This window comes from Mchenga conophoros, linkage group LG16, assembly GCF_057382185.1.
Source record: "Mchenga conophoros isolate Kocher_MC1m ecotype Shallow Benthic linkage group LG16, M_conophoros_male_GT1.1, whole genome shotgun sequence".
NCBI classification, from domain to species: domain Eukaryota; kingdom Metazoa; phylum Chordata; class Actinopteri; order Cichliformes; family Cichlidae; genus Mchenga; species Mchenga conophoros.
This window is the reverse complement of record NC_140541.1, coordinates 1,839,053-1,849,905: the sequence shown is the minus strand read 5'-3', so window position 1 is coordinate 1,849,905 and position 10,853 is coordinate 1,839,053. Positions and strand designations below refer to the sequence as shown.

General features: G+C 41.4%; 1 protein-coding gene and 1 long non-coding RNA gene across 2 annotated transcripts; both read left to right on the top strand.

The window, feature by feature from the left end:
* The first annotated feature begins 1,696 nt into the window (after window positions 1–1,696).
* Window positions 1,697–3,719, top strand: LOC146556066 (uncharacterized). Its single transcript, XM_085249757.1, has 2 exons — window positions 1,697–2,515; window positions 3,492–3,719. The coding sequence occupies exons 1-2, from the start codon at window positions 1,697–1,699 to the stop codon at window positions 3,717–3,719; spliced, it is 1,047 nt and encodes a 348-aa protein (XP_085105883.1).
* A 1,216-nt stretch (window positions 3,720–4,935) lies between these two features.
* On the top strand, window positions 4,936–5,485 carry LOC146556065 (uncharacterized). Its single transcript, XR_014888900.1, has 2 exons — window positions 4,936–5,056; window positions 5,382–5,485. It is a non-coding gene; the product is annotated as an uncharacterized LOC146556065 (long non-coding RNA).
* The last annotated feature ends 5,368 nt before the right edge of the window (window positions 5,486–10,853 follow it).

Here is a 10,853-nt window from a genome sequence, read left to right as displayed (position 1 = left end):
CGTGCAGTATTTTAACAATAGGCCTTTTAATAAAAACAACTGAAGCTTACGGGAGAAGGCAGAACACTGTTAGACAGCAGAAAACTAGCGGTGCAAAATGCTACAAAAAACTGCTCACAAAACAACAAATGATGAGTTATTTAGGTCTCTGCAATTTTTGCAGATGCTGGATACCTGCATATGCTCCGTTGGCTGGTCCATTGCAAAACTTAATTTATGGAAAAAATCAAGCACTGAAAGATAAAATAGAATGGACCCCAGAAGCAGAAAAAGCATTTAATGATCTAAGACTTGCATTGCAGACGCGCACTGCTGTCTAAAGAAGCTAGAAGAGGAAACGAAACAGAGAAGTGATATTTACAGCTTACCACAGTACCAGTCTACATTCGCAGACGTTTTGTAGATGGCTCTGCATCTAAACACAGTTATAGAAGTAAAGCCCTAACTTCCTCTTTTTCGGCACAGAGTGCAGAACTAACGGCTATCATACGTGCATGCTGCGCAAAGGTCAATATATATATATTCACACTGACAGTCAATATGCGTTGCACGCCACAAAAGGTAATTCAGAGGTTACTAAAGGCAATAACTTCGCAGGCCAAGCCACAAAGACGGCCGCACAGCAACCAATATGAACTTTAATGTCTGAAACTTCACAGCTAATACCACTTGATGTACTTAGAGATGAATAGGAAGCCACTCCTATAGCAGAGCGAAAGAAATGGCTAAAGTGTGGAGCACGGCTACAAAATTGCTACACAAGACAGCAGCATTAGTGACAAATAGCTTAAAGCATTTGTCAAGGGGTGGAATGATGAGTATCCTCCCCAAACACTTCTATACTCAAAATTTTGAAGCTTCAGCACAAGAGTTTATCAGAACATGCATGATTTGCCAGAAACATATTGCACAGGGAAACCTCAGGCCTAAAAGAGGCTTTTCCCCAACACCACCGCACCCATTTCACACAATCCACATGGATTTTATTGAACTGAACGGATGTCAAACATCAAAATACGCTCTAGTAATTGTGGATGTGTTCTCAAAATGGCCAGAAATCTATCCAGTAAAAAGAGCAGATGTAATCTCAGTAGCAAAATGTTTATGCAACCATTTTATTCCTACTTACGGCATTCCTACTCTGATAAAATCAGACAAAGGCCTGAGTGTTTGGGCCTGGTGAAGATGTGGATGCGACTAACCCAGGGTTCGCAAAAGCTCACACCCTTTGAAATCGTTCATGGGAGGCAATTTCCGCTGCCTCTCACTAGTGAGCCTATTAATAAGTCTATAAGAGAAACCACCCTAGCAGAGTGGATGACTAAACTATTTGAGAATAAAGAAATTGTGCTAAACAATAAACTGCCGGATGATACCTCTCCAGTTTCTTGCAGGTTGCAACCAGGTGATTGGATCCTGATCAAAGTACTCCAGAGAAAGAATTGGAATTCACCAAGGTGGGAAGGCCCATATCAGGTCTTACTCAGCACACCGACTGCCTGCAAAATAGCAGAAAGACCATCTTGGATCCACCAAAGCCACTGCAAAAAAGTGAGTGACAACACAAGCATAGACGCCGGTTCCCCCGACTCCTAGGTGTTCTCCTGGTGGAGGAAAGGGCTGTTTGGGTATATCCTGCCCTTTTGTCTTCTCGCCAGTGGTCTACTCACCTGGAGCCCGGGTGTGCCTGGTCATAATGAAGAACCTTGTCCTCATAATGACTGGCATTGCGCTCCTAGTGAGCCTACTGATACTCACCTGGAGAGACAAGGACCCACAGCACCACCTGCAGAAGAAATGGTCGTATGACAACTTATACCTAAAGGATATGGATAAAGAGCATAACCACCCCTGGCTGAACAATGCCTGGTACCGGTACGTCTACAACCGAGTACATACAGAAGACAACCACACTGGCTGCTACGTCTGTTCACACCTCCCAACAACAGCAATGCAAGCCACCCTGTATGGAAAATCACCCAGCCTTTCCGAAGCCCTATGTACATTCTACAAAGCCACCAGCGGAACATTTTCCCCCGAAGACATCTTCGCCTTCAAGCTTGAGTTAAAAAGACAAGTCACAAAAATTGACCTGCGACAGTGTAAAGGAACACTGATCAACTTTAAACCTAATGAGGTAGTTTCTTGTGCGCCAGAGGTCTCAGACTGGAACTACAGCTGTGATGACCAATACTGGGTACACCTGAATGCGACCAATGACAAGGGAAAATCTTTCAACGTCAGGAGGGAACCAGGAATACAACATCCAATGTGTTTCACCTTCGCATACGGCAACAGAAAGCTGGGGATGAACCAGAACTGCTCCCAGACTTTCCGGATGCCACAGGACAGAAAGGCACGGATAAGCTTCCTGAATGGCACATATTGGGTGCAGGGTACAGCTTGGGCATGTGGCTCAAAGACATACTTCACCATCCCACCCAACAGCACCGGACTCTGCGCCCCAATTTTAGTGTCAGACCACACGTTCAGAATATTCCATCAGTTCAGTTCAGTTCAGTTCATTTTTATTTCAAACATTTCAAACATGTGCCTTCACAATCATTACAAAATATCATTCCATTATTTGTTTGAAAAGGAGTAGGCTGAAGTATTTACTTATTTGTCCCTACCCCCTCAAGTTTTACCTCTCATTCATTTAATTTTTTTTTGTCTTAAATTAAACAAACAACATATGAAACATATAAACATATGAAGTAAAACAAAACATAACATACATAAATCAAAAACAAGAAATTAGCAAGCCCCACCACAGTATAGTTTCTTTCATATGAAAAATACAGAATGTGTATATTTGCAGATACACAAGTTATGGAAAAACAACAAACCAAAACAAAACAAAAAAAACAAAAAAGAACCGCAACACCATTACCAGCAACATTACCATCCTGGGTTAACCCCGTTTTCTTCATTCTTATACTTATTTAAAATTAGGTTTTTATATTTTACTTTAAACTGTTTTATGTTTTGACTGTCTTTTATTTCTTCTGTTAGACTGTTCCATAATTTAACTCCTGCAATTGAGATTGACATAGTTCTTAAAGTTGTTCTAGCACTTTGTATTTTTAAATTCCATTTCCCTCTTAAGTTATACCCACCTTCTCTTTCTATGAACAATTTACAGATTTCTTTGGGAAGCAATTTATTTCTGACTTTATACATTATTTGCGCTGTTTTAAGCTTCACCAAGTCTTGGAATTTAATAGCTTGCATTTTGACAAAGAGTGCATTTGTATGGTCCCTGTACCCTACATTATTTATTAATCTAATGGCCCTTTTCTGTATTATAGTTATTGTTTGTGTGTTACTTTTGTATGTGTTTCCCCAGACCTCTACACAGTAGCTCATATATGGCAGTAGTAAAGCACAGTATAAAATGTGCAGTGCTTTCTGATCCAACATATGCTTTGCTTTTCCCAGGACGGCAATGCCCCATGCCAATTTCCCCCGAACATAAGTTGGTCCATCAGGACCAACCAAGACGCAAGAGGAGCACCGATGACGTGCAACCTCATGATCCAATCTGGGGCAGTGATGTGCCAGCGGAGTTCAAGTTGTGGACCACCGGACAGAAAGTCCTGCACTCACTTTTCCCATGGATCGGGAATGGAAAAAACATGCTAAGGATCGAGACTCTTGACTACAGATTTGGACTTTTCCTGAACAGCTCAACATGGATAAAACAAGGCTCAGAATGAGGAAATCGACGCGATCAGAATAGTGGTCATGCAACACAGAGTCGCCCTGGACATGATTCTCGCTGAGAGAGGGGGCCTCTGTGTCTTATTCAACACCACTTGCTGCACCTAGATTCCAGATAACGTGCATTCCTTGACCATGACCACCGCCCTGGAGAAGTTACGACAACTGAGTAATGCACAGCAACAAGACTATGTCATGAACACAGAGGACTGGCTGACCTGGCTACTGAGCGGCGGCTGGACGACCCTCGTGATCAAAGGACTTGTCTTGATAGGAGTTCTTCTTTTATTGCTTTGCATGTTCTCTACATGCATTCTACCCTGTATCAGATCAATGATTGGCAAGATGGTACAGGCCACAGTAATCACCTATGTTGGACTGCCACAAGAAGATGAACCGGACGAAGAAGATTTAGTATAGGAACACACACACTCACACATACTGAATGATGCTACAATTGAAAATGTTATAAGCAAGTGATTGTTAGCTGATAATAAAGTATGATTGAAGTGGTGAAATACGGTAACAACAGGGAGGAATGTTAGGGAGTTTTTATTGTTTTATTTGCTTATGCTTCAAAAGTTATGTTATACATATTTCACCAGACACAGTTTTCTGTAGAAACAGGAAGCTGACCCTGTGACACTGACAAGAGACCAGCACAGAAATACATATCCGCAGAGGTTGACTTGCATTATATTATTCTTAGAAATTGACCTGCAACACACATACTCTGTGACACACACACACACACACACACACACACACACACACACACACACACACACACACACACACACACACACACACACACACAGCTTGCATGCAGGCAGACAGACATCAGGACCTGCGTGACAGGAAATGTGATTATATTTGCATATTGACGATGTAACCTATAAAAATAAACGAATACTGCAGTTTGGTGTGATTTGCTCTGAGCTTTTCACCCGTGCAGCACGTTAACCTACACAAGTGTCTCATTGTTGTTTATTCACCTGACTGTTTGTTAACTGTAAATCTCTGACACAGAGTCATCTAGTTACCCACTCTGGAATTAAGGCATACAGCTGTGACATCTGTGGAAAAACTTTCAGCCGGAGAGGGAGCCGAAATACACACCTACGCATTCACACCAGACATGATGTGTACTGCTGTGGACAGTGTGGCAAAGAGTTTACAACAGACGCACAGTTACAACGACACGTTTACCCACACTGAGGAGAGACCTTATCAATGTGACCTGTGTGAGAAGACTTTTAAATCTCCACATCACCTGAGACAACACCAACAGATCCACACCAGAAAGAGACTCTACAAGTGCAGCTACTGTGAGGTATGTATTTATATTGTTATCTTGTCATTTTAGCCTGACTGTTTGGAACAACTCTGCTCATTAAACTGTGTTAGCATGTTAGCAATTCTACTGCATGGAAAAGCAGCTCTGAGTGATTATTCAGATTTTCCTTTCAGTTATGATTTTAGTATTACTGTAGTATTATGGTGGTAGTATTGTAGTTATTGCAGCCCAGTAAACTGAGTGTGTTAACTGAAACAGTCAAATGTAGTTGGACGTCTGCAGAGAAGCTCTTTATTTCAGGCGACGGTCAGGATACAAATGTTGAAGGACTGACTTACACTGTCTTTGTGTCTTTGTTTAGAAGCAGAGCGACACAGATGGATCCAGTTCTCAACCCTGTCATCACTGTGGTGGTGGGAAAGACTTTCATTGTGACCTCTGTGGAAAAACTTTCAGTCAGCAAAAGACCCTAAAAGTACATCAACATAGACACACTGGAGACAAACTGAAATACTGCAAAGAATGTGGGAGAAGCTTCACCACATCACATCACTTAAAACAACATGAACTGATTCACAGTGGGGTTAAAAAGCACCTCTGTGATCAGTGTGGGTCATCCTTCACCACTGCAAGGGACCTTAAATCACACAAACGAGTCCACACAGGAGAGAAACCACACAAGTGCAGACACTGTGAGAGAAGCTTCTCACAGTCAGGTAGTCGTAACAGTCATGAACGTGGACACATGGAAGGAAACTACAGCTGTGACCAGTGTGACAAGAGCTTCAGGAATCTCAGTTCATACTCTGCACACAAACGATCCCACGTTACTAATAAACTGTTTCACTGTTACCAATGTGCCCAAACATTCACCTCATTGTCTGCTCTGTGCAAACATCAGCGCCATCACTCAGGGCTGAAATCACTCCCATCACTGGATCACAGTGAATCTGAAGACACAGAAAGATCCTCTGGTTTCTGTGTCAGACTCAAAAAGCTTGAGATCAGGCTCCACAGAGTTCAGATAGAATCATTTAAACTTGTGTTGAACTGAACTGGTTGCTGGGCTGAACTTCTACATAATACAGATCTACATGGGATCTTCTTTTCTGTTTTTTACTGAGTCAGTTTTGTCCTTTTTTCTCTGTCCTGGTTTTGCTCGTCTGTAAATGATTGAAACTCAGTCAAATAGTTCATTGTTCTCCAGCAAAACGTTTTGGAAACTCATGTTTAACCTTTAAAACTCTGACATGTTTTAGCACACAAGGCTTCATCGGGGAGTTCACTCATGATTGGACCATGATAACAAAGGTTTTTAGTTCTTTCAAAGAGAGTCTTGGAGATGCTTGATGTTTCTGTTTTTCTGAAACCACCTGAAAGAGAAACTATTTTTCTTGCTTTATGCAGTGTGGAAGTTTTTAATGTTTCTTCATCTGTGATGTTCTTGAATGTGTTCACGTGAAGATGGTATAAATAAACTGTCCTTTCAGCTTTAGCTCCTAATTTATTCATTATTTATGGATGTAGCACAGCAGCCGTCTCTTGATTAACACATGGAGGGCTCGGGATCTGATGGTGTCGTCTCCCTAATTTGCCCACTCAGTAAATCTCACTCATGGCCAAGAAATTGAAATAAACCTTGTTTCCCTGCTGGATAGTGATCCACTGTAACTCTGCTCCTCCTTCCTGTTTAGGATTTCTGTGGCTGAAGTAAAATTCCCTCCATCCATCACTTATCCCAGCTAACCCAAAGTGAAATAAAGTTTTGCTCATCTTAAAAAAGCATTACAATAATGGGCATTACCAATGCAAACTGAATGATACAGAAGATGAAAGAAGAGACTTTGATCAGTTAATAAAGCTCATGATCTGGATTCATTGTGGCTGCTACACAGATACTTCTGGGTCACTTCTCTCAGTTAGGAACCTTCCTCACCAAACTGACTGTTGGACCACACCCCTGGTTTCATGAGAAATTGTTTCAGCCATGATTTCTCTTCCTGTATTTCAGAGTAAAGACTGAAGTGACAAATGGAAGCATGTTTAAAAAACACAATGTGAGAGAGACGTTGAGGTCCTTAGAAGTTACCCTGGGTTTTTCTGTCACCCTGCTAGATGTTACACACCTTGTTATTGGACTGATTTCTACTGCTGGACTACTCCTGCGGAGAATAACAATACTCTTACTAATTAGCTCCCTTTCACACCTTTGGGGATATTTATTTTTGTGTTTGCAGCGCTGTGAGCCAGAACAGCGAGAGAAAAATCTGCAACAGCGACGAGCCGAATGCTTACGTGAATCGCAGCAGCTGCACGTGTGCTACGCTGAATTAGAGGATATCTTTGCTCTGGATTTATATTTATACTTTTTCATTTCTATATGATTCTTCTTGCATCTAAACAAAGATGATTCAATTTGCTAAATGTTGATGGCTCTTCGTGCTCAGGTGTAAATGAGACGTAATATTTGCTCTTGGTTTGGTTCTCCTGTACAGAACCTTGCAGTACAACAGAAATCTAAAAACATTATTTGTAGTTGTTATTCTTAGTTGTTCTGCTGCCTAAATACCACAGGGTCTGATTATGAAGTTATTGAGCTGCACATACTTTACGACCTGCTTAAGTTCGAGGTCACAGCATCTGTAGAGCAGCTGGAACATAATGAAGTCTACAAGGTTAAAGTTTTCTCTTCAGTTATTGTTCTTTCTGCTGCTTGGTTTGATGGATCTGAGAGCTTTTGTTTTTATTATTGTTATTATAATTATCATTAATATTTTACTCTCTAGAAGCTTTAAAATAGTGTTTGCGTTTGAAAAAAATTGATTTAAGAATTGAACAGAAACATCTGTCCTTCTGAAAATCGCCCAAAGGCACGGAGACAAAGTCAAAGGATGCAACCTGTAACTTTCTCTTCCTTCATGTCAGGACCATCATCCATGATTTATATAAAATGCATATAGCAACAGTAGCACTTTAGTTTGGACTTTATGATTTCTGTAACTGGAAAATATTATTTTGTTTAAAGACAGAAGTGACCGCATAGTTGCAACATCAAAGGGAAATATTAATTAATTAGCATTAAGTATATTTGTTGCTTAAGCGTTTGCACTATAACTTAAGTAGGATTATAACTTTTAAGGAAGGAAAGATTTCAGATATTTAGTTCACTGTTTCAGTTATTTTACATGAAATTAAAACATTTACGTTGGTCAAATATGATGCTCTAAATCAAATAAAAGTTTGAAAATAAATGATGTATTTTTAAATGCTGCAACAAATGTTCACAAAAAGTAACTATAATTAAAACCAGTTAAACAAAATAAAATGTTTGAATCATGCTTAACCAAATGCCAGGCTGGAGAGCTGAACCTAAAGTATACGTAGAAAGATTTCAACATCTGAGCAGTTTTTAATGTTTTTATCACATATAAATGTCACAGCAGTGGGTCCTGGCCCAATGCTTTGTGTTTTTGGTTTTCTTTGACTCTTGTTTTTCTTGGTTTTTGTTCTTCTTATTTATCAGGCTCTCAGTAATCTTAGTTCTCCCTCCCTCAGTGTTCATTTCAGCCTGTGTTTAGTTTCTGTTCCCGTGTCCCACGTTTCATCGTTTCATGTCGAGTCAGCCCTGTCTCTCTGTTTCCTGTGTCTCCCCAGTCAGCCCCGCCTCCCTCGGGCACTCATGTGTGATACAGAGTAATAAACCTGACTACATTTGCTACACTCTCTTTATTACCTGTGACTTTAAAATTCATACACTAATTATGTCTGCCCATCTCTCTAATGTGAAGGTCAAAGGTCAACATCCCAGTGACATAAGAATAATCCCAAAGGGGCAAAGGCAGCGGTTAATTTAGCACATTTAGCATTAAGGGTACAGCAAGGATATACTTTTACTTATTGTGGCAGGGGTGTGGTCTCTGGCCTGCTGCAGTGGAGGCTGGTGGCGGGACGTTGGACGGCACAGGTGAGGGTGATGGAGCTCATGACTCTCCCCTTTATAGTGACGGAGGAGACTGGCGTGGGGGAAGCGTGTAGTGGAGGAAGCCGAGGAGAGAGCTGGTTTCTGGCTACAAAGACGGCATCAAACCAGAAAAGATTGCTCGTGGTCAAATAATGTGTCAATCACCTGTGAATCAAACTGTGTGTGGGTCAGTTTATGTCACAGTGTTGTTTAGTATATCTTCACTTGTCTCACTCTCCTTCTGTTCTGTCCATCAGGACGATCCTCAGCGCAGATCCTCCATCGATGTTTTGGATCCAATCAGTGATCAGTTCTACGAGGAGGCCTGGATGTTCACCAGCGCTCGCTACACCTCCATCTACCAGAAGATGAGTGTACTCCTTTGTACTCAGATTAACATTTTATTTCTTAAAATACATTTTCATATATGAGCTTTCTATTATTTCATGGGCAATTTAATCAATATTAAAATTACAAGCATATCAACAAAGGTGAAGCTGGTTTTTTCCACTTGCTGTCACACAGTCATGGAGGAATACAATAAATACATAATCAGTCATAGATCCTGAACAATGACATTAAAAGAAAGTCTGTGGCTCTAAAAACTAAACAGTATAAAGACATGCTCCAAGCTGCTGTTTCTCTCCTCCTCCTCCTCCAGGTTTTCCACTGTCGGCCATCCAGCGATGCTGGAGGGCTACCTGGCCAATGCTGGCCTACACAAAGAGGTCCCGGCTCGGAGGAGCTGAAGAAGATCCTTGCCTTCCTCATCAGTTTCCTCTTCAGTTCCTATCCCAACAAAACCTTCTTGCACCTATTAGCTCCAAAGAGGCTATGGTGCCCGTGGAGGTCTGGACCTGAGGCCTGTGCTCATCACGTGGATAGAAAACACTCTGACACCATTCTGGAGGTCTGATGGGACTCTGACCAAAACACAGATGAAATAAAACTTGTGGCTGGAGCTTTTAAAATTACTTTTTCACCTCATAGATTAATGCTCATGATTGCATGTTAGCGAGACAGCATCACCCCAAGGTGAAACTCTCAGGAGACATTTACTCTTAAACTGTAATCTGGTTGAGACTACTTGAGGAGATCTTAGTAGCGAGTATGTGGATTTAGTCTCTTCACCAACAGCAGACAGACCCATGCCAAGAAAGCAGACATGTTCTCAAAGAAAGCCGAGAGCAGAGATTGGAAAAAGCTAAAAAGAAAAAGCTGCAGCTTCAGACGACTATCTGCCTGTAAGGCTGAAAAAGTCCAGTTACGCTCTATTTTGGAAAAGCTCCCAGTTTTGGTAACCTGGACTTTTATTTCCCCTCTTCTGCTACAGATGTTGACTGTGACCTCAGAGGCCAACTGGACCACACAGCTGCAACAGGAGTGAGGGAGAGGAGTCTTCATCCAGCTTCAAAGAAAACATCCAGGTAAAGTGACGTGGATCAGCGGACAAAGCCGTCTCCACTTTCAAAGGAGATCCTCTGAGAGAGAGACTCTCTGAGCCATTTTAGCCTCAAATTATAGGACTTTATAGTACAGCAACACTTTTAAAGGACAAAATTAACATAAACTTTGACTGTAATACAAACAAAGTATTGCATGTGTTTTTAAAAGTGTTCCTCCGATGGGCAGGATATCACTATTAGACTGTCCCACCAGCCAACTTCAACAAGAGACCACAGCAGCATTCAGTGATCAGCACAGATGTTCCTCTAACACTCAGCATCTGATCCCTGTTGGTCTGTGTGCTTCTGCTTTTGCTCAGTTAGAAACCCTGCAGCAACCCGACCCAAAACTGTGTCTTCTTGTTCGCCTCAACGTTGAAGTGTCAAACGTCCAACATCTGGAAAGGAAACCACGCCAGTGTACTGT